Genomic DNA, 17,396 nt, shown 5'->3' on the forward strand with positions numbered 1-17,396 from the left:
CCAATAGGGGGAGTAATAGGAGAGGATGAGGTGAATAAGAATGGTAAGTCAGGAGCCAGAAAGCAGAGAGACAAGTAGACTAGGGCTTCCTAACTAACACAGACTAGAGATGGGAACTGGCAAAGTATAGATTACAGTAAGGAGAATCACAAGACCTTGTTTCTGACCAGTGTGGCTTTTGGAAAGTCACTTCTCTGAGGCCTAATTTATCATTTATAATGTGAGCAAGTTGGATTGCATAATTTATATGGTGCTTTCTCCCTCAAAATCCTATACGCCTGTGACCAGAGATGAGAAGTAGGAGTGAGTCTGGGGAAGAATGTCTTCCCTATTCTGTCCTAACAAGGCTTCAAATACAAGTTAGCTATGCTTCCCTTTAGGGCCTAGTTCAGCTGCTTTTTTTTTTCTTTTTGGTGAGGCAATCAGGGTTAAGTGACTTGCCCAAGGTCACACAGCTAGCAAGTGTCAAGTGACTGAGGCCGAATTTGAACTCAGCTCCTCATGACTCCAAGGCCAGAGCTCTATCCACTGCACCATCTAGCTGCCCCTTAGTTCAGCTTTCTCAAGATGGCTCCAAATGACACACGATTACTGCCCCAATCCAATACTAGGCCAAAACAGTAGGCTGATTTAGCCCTGGACACCAGCTAGATAAAACAGTGGCTATATCAGGAGTGAGCATATGATCCAATGAGGTCAACACACTAGGAAAATCAGAAATCAAATAATAAAGTATTTAAGCCTTTCTTATAAAATAATAATCCAATTCAGGCAATTTAAAAAAATCATTCAAACCTCTCTTCTTAAAACAGTTGCCTCGACCTCAGATTCCAGACTTGAATTGGCTGGGGAGAGAGCAGGCACTTACCTCCTCAGCTATCACTGGGTACCAGTCAATCACAGCTGGCTTGGTTTCCTAGCTGCCTCCATGTCATTAAAGCTGCCTCTGCTACTTAATCAAACAGCAATCACTTTTCAGTTAAATGCTCAGTTAGATTCAGACCTCCCAGGCTATGGTTTACAGTTAAATTTAATGCTCTTGCAGAATGAGCTGGGAGACCTCCAGGACCCCATGTTTTGGTCCCAGCATCTCCTAGTAGGACACTTCTTCACTCTGTAATGAGTCTCTAAAACTGACTCCTGGGTTAAAGTGAATGATCTTACCTCTTTTTTACCTCTCACAGGATGCCTCCACACATTCCCACACTGTGTGCATGTTTTCTGAGATCTTCAATAAACACATGCACCCTTCTAGGTTGGTCTTGCTACTCCCATAATGCCTTGTCACATAAAATATTCATGGACCCAAACACCAGTGATGGGGAAGAAGGTACAAGCAACATAATGCTTTTAATTGTACAGTCTTTGCCTTAGGAATAAATCCTTAGTATGTTGGCATAGAAGGGGAAGTAGCAGATCTCTGCACCTAGAGATTCAAGTTGGCTAAGTACAAACCAGATTAGACACTTTAAGCCAAAGACTAAAGATCATTAAGGGTTAGAGGAATCCCTGAGTCAGAAGAGGTCCTGCCAAATGTGGGTAGCTGTAATGCTCAGCAGGGTTCTGAGCCAAGGTGACCCAGTCTGCAAGCGTGGACCTGTGGATGAGGACACTACTTCAGAGGACTCATGCCCTACAGCAGAGGGCTGAGGGATCAAATCATTGACCTCTGGGCAGTACTATTTAGTAAGATGGAGTACCAAACTGCTGACCCATTATTTATAGCATGAGCTATTTTTAATAAGATATTTCCTCATAGATTTAGGATAGAAGATCAATTTGAATATAAAAAAATATAGAGGTTAAATCTAGAAGTTGGGATGTTTTAATTAGTGGAATGTTACACACACACACACTTCATGATGCAAAACTGGTGTTTCCATTCAGTTCTGCATAAAAATGAGGCTCCATCCATTCTTTAATAGTAATTGATCACTAGGAACTTTCTCTGTGTTCTTGGGTAAAGAAAATAATTTAATTCTCCCCATGGGATAGAATAAATTCTAGCTATTAGGCTGTTTTGCCCACTAAAAACCAGGAGCCATATTTGGCAATGGTCTCAAGACAAAAGGTGGCAGGACAGGTTTAGTTACATAGATAATGGTATCCAAAAACTTTGCAAGCTGCTGGAAATTCCATGTTGGGAGCCTTATTCCTATAGCTGGAATTTGATGCTAAAAGCACTTCCCCTGGAATCTTAGATTAGAGCTGGACTTAGATTAGAGCAACTGAGTCCAACCCTCTCACTTTACAGATTTGGAAATTTATGCAGAGAAGTTAAAGGATCTGCTCAAGCTCACCAGTCTAGTAGCAGGCGAATCAGGAATTGAATTTAGGTCCTCTGACTCCAAAAACCCAGCACACTTTCCACTGTACCATGGGAAAGGCAAATGTCACCCACTTTAGCACCACAGACACCAGTACATAACTGGATCATCCACTAGAGTCACCAGGCACTTGCCGAGAGTTCTCCAAGATTAGCCATTAGGTTAGTCTGGCTTTATCCCCTACCAGGTTAAAAAAATTCCCTTTAAGGTCTGGGAATGTGGTAACCAGAACAATGGTTCCCTCCTATACCTCTGTTCTGAAGCCAAGCCCCAGAACCCCAGTTCTGGACCCTGGGTCAGACCAGGGAGAAAGGTGACTGATTAGACAGGGGTTCTGGACAGGTCTCAATTTAATTCAACAAAGTTTTACTAAAAAGCACCTATGGTCTTAGATGCTAAATTAACTATGTGGCTTTAGACTAAGCTGAGTGCTATTGATACAAAGAAATTTAAACAGTCCTTGCCCCCAAGGAGCTTACATTCTACTAGAGGGTATGAGCATATACATAAACCAGTCAAGACTAAATATATGCAAAATCATTTCATTAACGGTGAAGGGGAGAGGGAGGAGGGGTGGGGAATCAGGAATTGGCATTTTAGTTGAGCCTTGAAAGGAAATAAGGGTTCTTTCAAATGCTGGATGTGAGAAGGGAAGAGCATTCTAGGCATCAACGACAGTTTGGGCAAATGCATGAAGGGCTGGAAATTGGCTGTCATGTACAAGGAACAAAAAAGTGGGCAAGTCTGACAGGAACACATGAAGGGGTACACAAGATATAAAAGCAGTCTGGAAAGATCAATTGGACTCATATTGTAGGAAGCTTTAAATGCCATACTGAGAAGGTTGTATTCTATCTTAGTAGCTGAAGCTCCTGGAGCAGAGGAGTCACATAGTGAAGCTTTAGAAGCATCAATCTGGTAGCTGTGTGGAGAACAGATTGGTGTGGGGAGAGGCTTAAAGAAGGGAGACCAAATTAGAGGCTACTGTAAGGGCCCAAAGAAGAGGTGATGAAGACTGGAACTACAGGAGTGGCTATGGGGCAGAGACAAGGGGGGGATATCGTGGAGGGCAAGGATGATGACAAAGATTCTCTGTCACACACACACAAATGCCAGGACTAGCAGAGAAACAGTGGAGTACACGTGAATTCCCTATTTCTTTGTCTTCCAAGAGACACATCTGCTAACTTCTAGAAAGTAGAAATGGCTCATTTTGCTGTTTGTACAGGTAAGTTCAGTCAAGAGAAGGGGCCATAAGTTTTGGTGCATCGGAATTCTTAGTCCAACGCTGAGCACAAACCAAACTAAATGTGAACTTACCATTCTCATTTAAAATAATAAGTGCCATTTAGCAATCTTTATTAAAATCAACACAAAACACTACAAAGATAACCCATCCCTCCCATCTCCCAAAGTCAAACTCCCAGACTGGTTCACCTGTCCTAGGGGATTATATCTCCAAGAAAATGCTCAGTTTGTCAGGAAGTGGCTGACAGCATGTGTGGACAAGAAAGATCACAACACGAAGGCCATGCATGGTGACAGCATTTTATTTTGGTCATCTGTGAATTCCCTCAACAGAGACTTGGGAATAGAGGATACTGCAGTCACTTCCTCCTGGAAGCAGGGGAAAAGAGACTTTTGTATCCCCTCCTGCACAGGGCCATAGGAAAAGCAACTGTATGGAACACTTAGAAATAGAAAAAATCATAAGGCTTTTCCCTTCTCTTCCCTTTCTTGCCCTCTCTCCCCCTTCTTTGAAACTGAGTCTCCTTATCTCATCCACGGAACAGTTAGAACTAGAAAAGACCTTGAAGTTCTCTCCCTCTCTCTCTCTCCCTCCTCCTGTCTTTTCTCTCTTTCTCTCCCCATCCCTTTTTTCTCTCTCTCCTTCTTTCCTCTCTCCTCTCCTCTCCTTTCTCCTCTTCCTCCTCTCTATCCATCCTTTTTTCTCCTTCCCTCTCTCCTCTGTCTCTCTCCTTCCCTTTCTCCTCTTCCTTTTCTCCTCTCTCTCTCCCCCTCTTCCTCCTTTTTCTTCTTCTTCTTCTTCTCTATCTCTCTCTGTCTGTCTTTCTCTCCCCTCATTTCACCCAAGCTGCAAGTGTAATAGCCACTTTTTCAACCCCATCCCTTTACTAATGGATGCAGAAACTTGGCCCAGCTTCTGTTTCCCACCTGGGCTATACTCCCTACCTCCTCAGGCACAGGCATCCTAATAGCCCCTTGCAACAGGGGTCTCACATTGCTGGTGATGGACTTGGTGAGTTACCTTTAGCCCCAAGGCAGCTCAGAATTCCCAAATTCAAGTGATCCACCAGCTTCTTTCGCTACTTCCCTGGTAGCAGGGATCACTGGCATGGGCCATCACACTTGGCTCACCCTGCTTCATTTGACAAGGGAAGTGAACTGAGACCCAGGGAGGGACTTGGTAGTAAAACACTTGTTCAGTCTCCCAACTCTATAATGTGCTTGTTTTTTTAAACCTCCATCACCTTGGTTTTGGAAATAGGCCCCTGAAAGAGATGTGAGCTTTGCAAGAAAGTGCTGGATGAGATGCTCATTGTTGCCTAAAACAGCTGTGTTCAAGGGACTGTTGGACTGCATACAGAGCCTTAACATTATATTCATAGAATTGTGGGTTTAGAACTGAAAAGGACATTTCAGAGTCCCTCCTCCCATTTTTACAGATGAGAAAACTGAGGTATATAGAGGTTAAGTGATGTCATATAGCTAGTATTTATGGCAGGATATGAACCTTCTTAACTCCAAGTCTAGTACCCTATCCACTACTTAAAAGAATCAAACTCCCCAGTAGGTATGGAGCCAGATTAAAATGTAATTAGGAAGTACTAATAAAACAAATGAAAATACAACATAGATAATATTAATTTGTGGTTTTCTAACTCAATATACAGCTTGCAGGGATACATTTTTATTTGCATTTGACACCATGATGCCTTTCTAGCAATAGATATTTGTTGAATTCAATTGATTTTGAAGATATGAATGCCCAACAGCCCTGGAAGACAAACAGAGCTCCAGAGGTCCAGTTCTGGCTTAAATTTGTTAATCTTTGGAATTTGTGCGTGTCCAATGTTTGTTCTTTTAAAAAAAAAAAAGGCACACACCTATTACTTTTAGGATCCAGAACCTGAAGGATCCAAAGGCCATGTATAGGAATGTCCAGCAGAGGGCAGCATGACACTGATTGTATTGGCACAGCTTAAAACTACTGTACATCTGTAACTTATTATAAACAAAAGTGGCCAGTCAGAGCATGATGGAATGTCAGACCTGGGAAGGGGAGGGACACTGGTAGCCCTTGAGTACAACCCCCTCATTTTATAGATGTGGAAGAAGAAGCCCAGAGACAAACAAAGTGACATGCCCATGGTCCCACGGTTATAATCAATGTCAAAGCCAGGTCTAACCCATGCCAGGGCTCGAAGCTCTGGGTCCAGGGCTCCTTTCACCACCATCTTTACTTCTCAGCAGTGACTGGCTTTAATTTTCAACAGCTGGAGGGGAATTATGAAAGAACAAGAGTGAAACATCAGTTGTCTGTGAAAAATGTGCATCTTTTTTAAAGCTTTCTGGACATGATGGTGTTGTGGGATGGAAAATGCACTAGGCTGGGTTTCAGTCCTGGTTCCTTCCTAATAACAACTAGCACTTATTTACTGCTTTAAGATTTGTAAATATTATCTTTATCATATAGTAACTTTATTATGATTATTACATATATCTTTATTATAATTATTAAAAACATCATCTAACAATCCTGAAAGATAGACTGCTATTATTATAACAGGTAGAAGTTAAATGACTCGTTCAGGGTCACACAGTTAGGAAATGTCAGAGGCTGGATTTGAATTCTGGTCTTCCTGACTCCAGGCCCAGCACTTTATCCATTACACCATGTAGCTGCACCACAATCCTCCTCTGGGAGGGGCCAGGGGGGATTTTATTTGTTGATCTCTCTGAGCTAATATTCCATGGCACATCCCTTCTCTGGGTCTCAGCTGACTCATCTTTAAAATTTGGGGGGGGCAGGGGATTCAATTTAGTTAATATCTCTGAGCTAACATTTTAAGACTCTATAAAATAAGATTCTGAAATGTTTAATTTATCCCCATAATGAACCCATAACTAAATAGCAAGATAAAGTCTTTTCTCTGGGGTAATTAGGTAGTGCCGTGGATAGAGCTCCAGGCATGAAGTAGGGAAGACTCATCTTCCTGAATTCAAATCCAGCCTCAGACACTAGCTGTGTGACCCTGAGCAAGTCACTTAACCCTGTTTGCCTCAGTTCCTCATCTGTAAAATGAGCTAGAGAGGGAAGTGGCAAATCACTCCACCATCTTTGCCAAGAAAACCCCAAACGGGGTCACAAAGAATCGGAAATGACTGAACCAACTGAACACAAAAAACAGTCTTTCTCAAACCAAAACATGATTATGACCTAATCAGAAGGGCCTCAGCTCTCTCCCCACTAGCTATTGCCAGGGCTCTACTTACCTCTATATAGTGGAAATGCCAGTTCTCTAGATTGCTTTGACTTCCCAGCATTTGGCTAAGGAGTCAAACTTCTAATCACCAATTAACTTCCGGTGTGGGCAGGATACAGGAAATGTCAGACCAGATGTTTACTTAGTGAGAGAGAGTGGCAGACATTGTTACAATTTCACTAGGACAGAGGTGTCAAACACTCAAGTACGGGCCCAAACAGATTAAAATGTAATTGGGAAACATTTAACAACATAAATGAAGAGCACCAGAGAACACAGACAGCATTACTAAGGCAATATGCAGCCCCCTTACCTACAGATTAGTAGCCACCAGTTTCTCTCCAAGTTTGACACCATTGCACTAAGTGTCAGATTTCACTGTTTTCAAGTTGAACTGAGGAATTTGGTCCAAAGGTGAGAACATATAATACATCTGAGGATATGAAATTTTACATTTGAAGACATTCTGGGGAAAAGGCTCAGAGTACATAGCATCTTTAAAAAGAGGGCATCCACAAAGTGTGGCAGAAGCAGGAGAGTTAAGAGGCCTGGGTTTTGCCACTAATTAGTTGTCACCTTGGACATGTCACCTCTCTTCTGGGTCTCAATTTCTTCAACAACAAAGGCATACTTATTATTGCCTATTACACTCAATGGACACTGTGGTTACAAAGATTTTTAAAATAGTACAGACCGTGAGAAGGTTGGACTCAATCAGAGAGGAGTTCTTTACCTTTATGTCATGGATTCCTCTCCCTCTGGGAGTTTGGTGAAGCCTATGGACCCCTCCTCAATATTATGATGGAAGGAAATGATAAATTTCAGTTGTAGGTACTGAAAATAAAGATGCATTTTTTTCCCATCCAAGTTCCTAGAATCATTCTCCCTTCCCTTTCCCAACTCCTTGCATACATTAGATCAATCAATCAACTGGCATTTAAATGTTAAGTGTCTACATCAGAGGTGGGGAACCTTTGGCCTCGAGGCCACCTGTGGCCCTCTAGGTCCTCAAGTAAGGCCCTTTGACTGAATCCAAATTTCACAGAACAAATCCTTTTCGGATTTGAATTCGGTCAAAGGGCCGCACCTAAGGACCTAGAGGGCCACATGTGGCCTTAAGGCCAAAAGTTCCCCACCCTTGGCACACGACACTTGGTGCTGGAGACACAAAGACAAAACAGGAAACAATTTCTGCCTTCAAGAACCTTATATGCCAATGGGGTTAGGGGTGGAGGCAACATATAGATGATCTCTTAGGTCCTTTCTAGCTCTGGCATTCTGTGCTTTTAAGGGGACATCAATATGGAAGGTCTTGGTGACGCCAGGGTGAGTGGAGATGAGAGAGAAGAAGAGAGAAAATAATGCATTCAGCAAAAAAAATGTTTAAGAAAGTAGGTGCACTTAGTCCTGGGAAAGGAGTGAGGAATGGGCAAAAGGCAGATGCCACTGGCAGCCACTGAATTTCTATTTTGCTTGCAACATCTGTTCCAATCCCACCCACGGCAGAGAAGAGCATGGAGGCCAGGACCCAGACTGGCACATCAGGACAGGTCACGCCGGACTCGGCAGAGGCCCCGGCAAGGCATTAGTCCTCATTACCACCTCTCCACACTTTCAATCCCAGCTCAGAAAGTGGCACACAAATCCAATTTCTTTTTGGCTTTAGTCTTTAATCCCTGGAGACATTCCCCTCCTTTTCATCACTGAAGTACCAAACATGGAGGGGGGAGAGGAGGATTTGAATATTCGATTTCTACTCCCTTACAGAAGCCAAGAATCAAAGCATTTTTACCAACAGGATGGCTGCACAGCCAACAGGGAGGGAGGAGTCATCAGGGCAAAACCATAAATGCTCAGGAATTTTTTTTTTATAATATAAAAACGACCAACTCTAAGACATCCAGACTTCTTAACTCCATTGTTGATTACAGTCACACAACTGGTTCCAAACGACCTTCCCTTCTGCCCTGGAAGATATCAGGGTAGACTTCCTTCAAGTCAGATGATTTGTTCTGAAGTTCAGGTCACTTAGCAAACTGGAAAAAGCAAGGAGGTGCCAAGGCCCTCCAGCACCCTCCATCCCTTCCCTTCCTCCCCCCTACACATACCTCTTCAGGGCCCAGGTAGGTAGGTGGCAAGTCTGGCCTGGCTCCAGCCTGTGCAAAGGATGGCGTAATCAGGTGCCCCTTCCCACCCAGAAAAAAAGGCTTCTTGTCCAAGCCTGTTTTAAAGGATTGTTCACCATTTCCTACTTAGGGAGCAGTAATACAGTCAAGCATTTGTCTACAGCATTCCAGTCTTGGAAATTTTTTCCAAAAAAAAAAAAAAAAGAAAAGTCCCCCCAATCCCTCTTCAGATGAATGACATCAGTCCACGGTACCATTGTAGGATTTGTTGAGCTTGTTAAAGGTGAAATCCACAGTGTGGGTAGATATTGGCTTTCTATACAGAGGGTTGGAAGCCTAAACAAATAAATGTGAAAAGGACAAGCATTAAGGAAATTCATCCAAATATAAACCTCTAATAAACTCATACTGAGGAGGGCTATTTATTATAACAATCCAGTCAACAATTATTTAATTAACCCTTACTATATGATCAGCACTGGATATGATCCCTACCTTCCAAGAGTTGGAGGAGGGAGATGGTTTTTAAAGACTAGGATAGGGATGAGATCTATGATTTCACTGCTTTTGAGAAGTCCCTATTGAAGAAACTCCCTCTATCAATGAAGGTTAGCACCTGTTTTGAAACTTAGAGCCTTAGAAAGATGCCTGGGACACTGAGAACTTAAATGACTTCCCCAGGGTCACACAGATCTGTCTGAGGTGAGAGACCTGAACTCGGGTCTTCCTGGCTCCAAGGCATGCTGTCTCTCTCAGAGATGGTGAACACACATAAAACCATCAGAACTCAGTTAGATATCAAAAGTAACAATAGCTAACATTTACATAGCACTTTAAGGTTTGCAAAGCATTAAGTGCCATCATGACACCCCCCCCCTTTAAAGAAAAGGAAACTGAGTCTGACAGGCGTTAAGTTACTTGCAAAGGTCACACAGCTATTAAGTGGGTGAGGTTGGATTTGAACCCGGCTCTCCCATCACTTTACATGCCAAAGCTGCCTCACTTATTGCTGCATGCTACATCTGGATAAAAATCTAGGTGGATAATCAGTGCTTTACCTGCAATTTGATGATCTTGCTCCATTGCTACCCAACTCACTCCCATCATTTAAACAGTTCCTGAAACCCCATCCCCTCCACTGTCCCCTACAGTTTTTTTGGATCAATTACAGGGGATCGGCTGGCTTTCCTAGACCTGACATTTCTAAGTATCCTCCACTCTCCCCCAAATTATACATGTATGCCTCTGCTCCACTTGTTTCTCCCCAAATTTCACCCACCCCAACCAGAGACACCCAAATCCATGCTGTAAGACCCAGATCAGGACTCACACATCTATGAAGCACATGCCTGGGGTGGGGGTAGGGGGCTTTTGTACCTTTTATCCTTCATACTTATGAATGTGCAGTCAGGCCATCTCATGTATGAACGCCTATTGTGTGTCTTCTACTAAGGGCAGGGGCAGCTATGTGGTGAAGTGGATAGAGCACAGCTTAGAATCAAGGAGACTCATCTCCATGAGTTCAAATCCAGCCTCAGACATTTATTAGTTGTGTCACTTCACCCTGTTTGCCTCAGTTTCCTCATCTGTAAAATGGGCTGCAGAAGGGAATGGCCAACCACTCCAGTGTCTCTGCCAAGAAAACCCCAAATGGAGTCACAAAGAGTCAGATAAGACTGAAACAACTGAAGAACAACTAAATAGGGCAAATTCCTTGAGCAAAACCCATAGTATTTCCCATTCCTGCCATGCTCTGTCAGTGCCTGAGCCAGCATCATACACATAATAACAACAATAGCTAACATATATAGTGCTTGAAAGCTTGCAAAGCACCATATACGTATGTGTATATACCAACATACATAATTACATATACATATGGTGTATGTGTGTGTGTGTGTGTGTGTATAAATTTCATCTGATCCTCACAACAAGCCTGTGAGATATTATTATCCCCATTTTCCAGATAAGGAAACTGAGTTATGGGACTTGCACAGGGTTACACAGCTAAGTAGATACCTAAGGTAAGACTGAAGCTCAAGTGTATCTAATGTCAAATCCAGGGCTCCATCCCACTACCATCTAGCTGCCCACCACAGTGGGTCCTCAGTCAATGTTTTCTGTGTCTTGATTAGATGCTCCATAACGTCAGCTTAGGGTCAGCTTTCCTTTTCTTTTGTGGCGACCCTGCCCTCTATGTGGTCACCACCTTCTGATTGTTTTCCGCCTTGGGGGGCCCCCCCACCTCCACCCCAGGCATGTACTTCATAGATGTGTGAATCCTGATCTGTGTCTTACAACGTGGATTCAGATGTCTCTGGATGGGGTGGGTGAAATTTGGGGAGAAGTGCCCTGAGTTCCCCATGTCTGCCCCGCCCCCAACCTTTAACTTACCATTTCGTATCGCGCTCTGGAACGTTCACTCTGGAACTTAGCAAATTCTCTTCGGTCATGGATGGTGACGAGCAGCTTCCAAATGGCAAGGAGGGCGATGCCAACCAGAAGAATACTGCCCACCACAGCCAACAGGATTGTCATAGCACTGGGTGCAGAACCACACTCTGAAGAAGAACAGAATGAGGGCTGGGGTTAACGGGAAGGCAGGGGAGAGGTTTCTCTCCTGGGGCTTCAGTCGCACCCTCACTGCGCCCCACCAAGAGAAGAGGTGGGACAGGCGCCCTCGGAAAGAAGGGGATTGATTCAGGGATGCCCTGATCATGCCATCGACCTGGGGCTTTGGGAGCCAGTGAATGACAGAGTGAAAACTGCGGTGTCTAGTCCAGCTGGGACAGTACCTTCTGCTCCTAATAGCCTCACATACAACAAAGAAACACACATTACCACAAATTAAATGGACTTTCCCAAGGTCACATAGAAAGTATTTGGTAAAGCTGAGACCAGAAATCAAAGTTTTGGTGGATTACAATTTTGTCTCACTTGTTTTCATTCTCCATCTCGATCTGGCTCAAATCTGCCCAAACCTAAACACAATGGGTCCCTGTCTCTTTGAACTAAAAATGTTTGAAGGACAGACTATATCGACTGGAGGGTCTATGCAGCCACTTTTACCATCTCTTGGGTCAAGGAGGCAGCCATCATTTGCAAGCTTTTACTGTGATGGTCTTGGGAACTTGCTGGCTAGCCTTTTAATAACTAAAATTTTTAAACTTTCATTTTACTTTTTCAAAATCAATAAGCATGGGGCAGCAAGGTGGCGTGGTAGATAGAGCACTGGCCTTGGATTCAGGAGGACCTGAGTTCAAATCTGGCCTCAGACACATAACATTTAGTAGCTGTGTGACCCTGAGCAAGTCACTTAACCCCATTGCCTAGCCAAAACAACAACAAAAAAATCAATAAGTGTTTTCTCTTCCTCCCACCTATCCAAATAGAAAAAAGAAAAACAAAACCCTTATAACTAACATGCAGTCAAGCAAAACAAATTCCTGCAAATTCCCACACATTCATTTCTTACTCTGCATCTCAACTCCATCACCTCCCTGTTCCAAGATGGGTAGTATGTTTCATCATCAGTCTTCTGGAATTATTGATTTGCTCTTTAATTCATTTTAAAATTAATTTTCTTTTCTTACCTACAACATCACTAACTTAAAAATACGTTTAATGGAAATATATATGTATAGCTTAAAAAAATAATTACAGCAAATAGATGATGTAACTAAGCAGACAACAGTTATTCAGAAGTTGGTCTCCTCTCTTGCATTAAACTCTGGTATTTAAACACAGTGTATATCTCACAGGATCACTGTCAATACTAGAATACCCAAAGTTTACTATTTTATGTTTCATTAACATTTGGTATTCTGTGTATAGATAGAAAAAAAATCAGATCATCCAAAAGTTTAAAAGAGCTATAATTTATTTGTATGTAAAGTTTTAACTGTATTTCAATTCAGTAAAAATAACTTTCCTGGTAGAAGTTGAGGAAATACGGCAATTAAGACTGTTGATTTTAATACAGACTCAGTATGCAAGTAAAATTTTGCATGAAGGATGTCGATGGTATGAAATATTTTGATTTATGACTCCATTAGAGCAAGAAACATTGGTTATACACAATTATCATTAAATAAATGCCCATCTTTTTGTAGGTCTACACAATGCAAAAAAAATTAATTTTCTTTTTAATTCTGAACTTATCAAACACCAACTAGAAGGGGCATTTGCATAAATATAGAGGGAGAAAAAAAGACTGTGCATAGAACTACAGGTCTCCTAATGAACAATTTGCTTTTCTTCAAAGTATGTAATAAAATCAACTTCTAGTTTTCAAAGCTGTCCTTGGAATTGTAAACCTGCTCAACTTTCAAAGGCATAGAAGGGAAACCCTGGAAAGTACAGTTGGTACTTCTCTGCCATCGACACCCATGAAGGACTGGGGATCATGGCTGCCTTCTGCAAAAAGGAGTGTACTGTATGCCTTAACCTAGATTAGCAGAAGTTTCAATGTCACAGATCAACTGCAACCATTTTGCAATGCTCTCTCTGCAACCTGTTGACCCAAAGGCCCAAGTCCTCTTGCCATTGGACGAAGTCCACAAGGACGTAGCTTTCAAGAGGGACAGTGCTGAACATCAGAACTCCTCAGACAACAGCCTGTTGTTTCACTAGCCCTAAGAAAGGCACAAATATTGTGATTTGCACTAAAACTTCCACACAGGAGCCCAGAGAGTAACCAACACTGTGGAAGGTTTTGTGCAAGACTACTTATCCAAATGCACTACATCTTGGAATCCAGCCTAGGATGGAAGGCACAATACGGTCAGAAAAGATGATGCCCCCACCAGCTCAGACTGCCCCAATCACTCCATGATCTAGCCTTGCTAAACACAACCAGAAATCTAAACGTATTCAATAAGTAACTTTTTTGCTATATGTTTTTGCTATAGGAGATGTCGATTTTTTTTATATTGTTACTTTCGTCAGACTGGGAACTTCTTAAGTAAAAAGACTATATCTCCAGACACCTCCTGTACTTCTCGGCAGAGGTGGAAGGCTATGGAGATGGATGAAAGAAAGAAAGAAAGAAAGAAAGAAAGAAAGAAAGAAAGAAAGAAAGAAAGAAAGAAAGAAAGAAAGAAAGAAAGAAAGAAAGAAAGAAGGAAGGAAGGAAGGAAGGAAGGAAGGAAGGAAGGAAGGAAGGAAGGAAGGAAGGAAGGAAGGAAGGAAGAGAGAGAAAGAAAGAAAGGAAGGAAGACAGAAAGAACATATGTATGTATGTATATACGTACCTGTATATATAGATACATATGTATATGTGTGTACATATGTGTGCGTGTGTGTATGTAATCAAGACTTTGAATGTGTTAGTTTGGCTGAACTTCTTTCTTTTTCTTTCTCCTATTTTATAAATCTCTGGCAGTGAGAAGGGGAATAAAGCGGGGAAAGTGGGTAAACAGGCATCTGTGATTTCATTAGTATAGGGAACTCCCAGATGAGAAAACCTAATATAGGCATCAGCAGCTTCTCTTAGACAGCTGCTCAGGGCACTGAGAGGTCAGGTGATTTGTCGAGGAACACTTAGCCAGGATGTGTGGCAGGTAGGAATTGACCCCAGTCCTTCTTGGCTCTAAGGACAGTTCTGTATTTACTATATCATGTAGCTTCTCAAACAACAACTACCACCACCCACCTCCAACCCAAAGGGCATCAATCAAATTTCTTTTCAAAAATTAAGAGTCCATATCCCCTTCCTTGGAATCTCCATTCAGAAGTGAACTCCCAATATCCAAGGGACACTCAATAAGTGATGTTCATTGACAACCTGGACCCCCTTTCCTGCTTTGGTTGGGGGGGTGGGCAGTAGCCTCACTCTTCATTTTCTTCAGGTTCTTTTTTTCCTCATATTTCAGGAACTCAGGGTGCATGGAACAAAAAGAGAAAAGGTAGGAAGGAAGAAGAGCTTGTACAGACTGGATTAAAGTGTACTTGTTAGGCGGGATCCCAACTGTTTACTGTTTCATGTCTCTTGATTTGAACCCTTTGGTGCATTAGATTCTGATTCTGAGACTGCCTGTAAGCAGCCAGAGGCTTGGTGGGACACCTGTGGCCCTTCTGTGTTGGAGGATGAGACCGGTGAACTCACCCAGTCTGAAGAGACACCCACCTGGCTCCTTGAGGACCATGAGCTTGGACTTGCCACTGGGTAGCTCAGAGTAAGTGAACATCATGACACAGTCCTTGGCAGTTTTGTAGAAACACAGGACAGCTTCCGGGTCATCTTTTGCTGGAAGAAAGCCAAAAAGTTAGAGAAGGAGAGGGAGTATTTCTGAGCCATGCTGGTACTGACAACCTGCAAGGCTCGGCCTGGCAGAGCAGCAGAGAGGGATCTGGCTAACCTGAACACTGTAGCATTTGCACTCCCTATCCTGGAGATGGAGACAGACAGCTGGGGGACTGGGAGGAGGAGGAGAGATGGGGAGGAAAAGAAGGAGGAGGAGGAGGAGGAAGAGGAAGAGGGGGAGAGGGAGGCTGGATCCTGAAAAGATTATTTTTGGTCTCTATCATCCAAAGTTTTGGCCAAGGCTCTGGATTTCTCATCCCTCTGGGGACTATGAATTTCTTCTCATGTCAGGGGCTTCCTGTGGGGACACATGGAACAAATTAGGTAACCTTCAAGCATCTGAGAAATTTGTTAGTGATATTGATATAGAAGAAACAATTAACACTCGAGGGGGACGGGAGAAGATCGCAGATGGAAACCACAAAGGAAGAGGAAAGTGCTCTGGAATTCTCAGTAAATATGGTATTGAGGAAAATGTCTGTGAATGTACTTTATCCATTTCTGACCTGAAGGAATGGGTCTCTTGCAAGAGGGCAACCTTAAGTATAAGGAGTTTGGTTACTAGGAGACAAGCTAGAATGGAAGCTAAGAAGCCTGAGTTCTAGTACTAGTTCTGGTTTAACTAGTATGTGGCCCTAGACAGACCAAGTTTCTCATCTGTAAAATGAAAGGGTCAGAAAAGGCGACCTTTAGAATCCCTATAAGCTCCAAGGATGACTGAACTAAGGCATAGTCAGCTCTACACAACTGACTGCTGGATAAGATCTGCTCTTGGGAACATGGAGGCATGAAAATGTTGGTTGTTTTTTTTTCCATTAGTATCAATGAAGCAGGGACACACACTGACCCCAGCTGCTAACCTCAAAAGACAGATGTCAGGATGTTGGCCGCTGAATGCTTCAGTGGCTACTATTTAGGTCATTCCAGCTGAGTGGCTAAGCTGAGAGATGCACGACCTTCCTTTCTCCTTAGCAGCACGATTTTCAGGGAGTGAGGATAAAAAGATTAGTCTGGTCTATGTTTGGAAAGCTCTCCCTCCTCCCCTCCTCCCTCTTACTTAACTGCTGACCTAAGGGTATGTTATCAGAACCTCACTACTACATTTCACGGCTGAACTAGGAAATCATTGGAACGTTTATTTTCAGGAGGGGAAGGAACCAGGGGAAGTGAGAGGTGAAAATGAAGGTACCAGATAGGAAGTTAGAGGACAGGACTTTAAATAGACTGAAAAAAAAAAGGCAAAATTACAAAAAAAAAATTGTTGAAAGGAATACTGCTAATATGCAATGCTTCTCAGTTCTTGCCTTATTGTTTAGAGAAGCTTGCACTCCAGGCCAGATAGATTAGCTGGCTGTCAAAGTAGAAGGCCTGGACCATTTCAGCTCATATTTAAAAAAAAAAAATCATTTTGCTTAAAAAAGTTTCTCCCAGTACCCAACCTTTTGTGATTGAAGCTATGTACATCTGCACCATGAGAATGAAAAACTAAGGGACTTAAGAAGAAGAAGAAGGCTACAGTAAATTGGGCAAGTGTCTTCTTAGGGAAGCAACTGACATCTGTCAAAGACTCAGGAGAAAGGCAGGGTAAATCACCATAAACTTCAGACATAGTCTAAGAGAAATAGTTAATGAGTCATGGGAAGATTCCCAGAGTTTGGAGACTAGCCTGTCCAATGCCATCATTTTTTTTTCCAAAAGAAAATGGTTCCTCACGTATGGCTGGCCCTCCCTTCCACCTCCTCTTCCAGTCACATGTGCCTTTACTGATGTCTTTTAGACTCCTCACACACACACGCAGGTCATTCCTGGTAACAGACTGTATATAGCCTATTCCCATCTTCCATGTCCCTTTCTATTGTCCTCTGCATCATCTACAACTTCATGAGGTCATGGGAGTCTGAGATTTGCAGCCGCATACCGTCAAAGAGAATTTAAAAATAGCGGCTCTGGCAGCAGTGAGCAGCTTTGGATGATTGAAAGAGCCAGGCAGTTTCTCAAATGCAATCTGGACTTCTCATATCCTCAACTCCGGATTACATTTACTGTCTGTCATGCCCTATCCAGGTTACATTCTGAGATACTAACTCAGTGGGCTACCCATCAAACTGCATGATAGGAGCAATTCATAGTT

General features: G+C 42.7%; 1 protein-coding gene across 1 annotated transcript in view; it reads right to left on the reverse strand.

Moving 5' to 3' along the window:
• Positions 1-3,859: 3,859 nt before the first annotated feature.
• Positions 3,860-17,396, reverse strand: part of ITGB5 (integrin subunit beta 5) — a 198,748-nt gene continuing 185,211 nt past the window's right edge. The window contains exons 13-15 of the mRNA XM_020985996.2: positions 15,089-15,208; positions 11,356-11,522; positions 3,860-9,297 (exon numbers count right to left, since the gene is read on the reverse strand). Of these exons, the coding sequence (XP_020841655.1) occupies positions 9,202-9,297; positions 11,356-11,522; positions 15,089-15,208 (383 nt within the window). The 3' untranslated portion in view covers positions 3,860-9,201. The remainder of the gene's footprint in view (positions 9,298-11,355; positions 11,523-15,088; positions 15,209-17,396) is intronic.

The sequence above is a fragment of the Phascolarctos cinereus genome, unplaced genomic scaffold (assembly GCF_003287225.1).
Source record: "Phascolarctos cinereus isolate Bilbo 61053 unplaced genomic scaffold, phaCin_HiC Scaffold_726;HRSCAF=1367, whole genome shotgun sequence".
NCBI lineage: Eukaryota > Metazoa > Chordata > Mammalia > Diprotodontia > Phascolarctidae > Phascolarctos > Phascolarctos cinereus.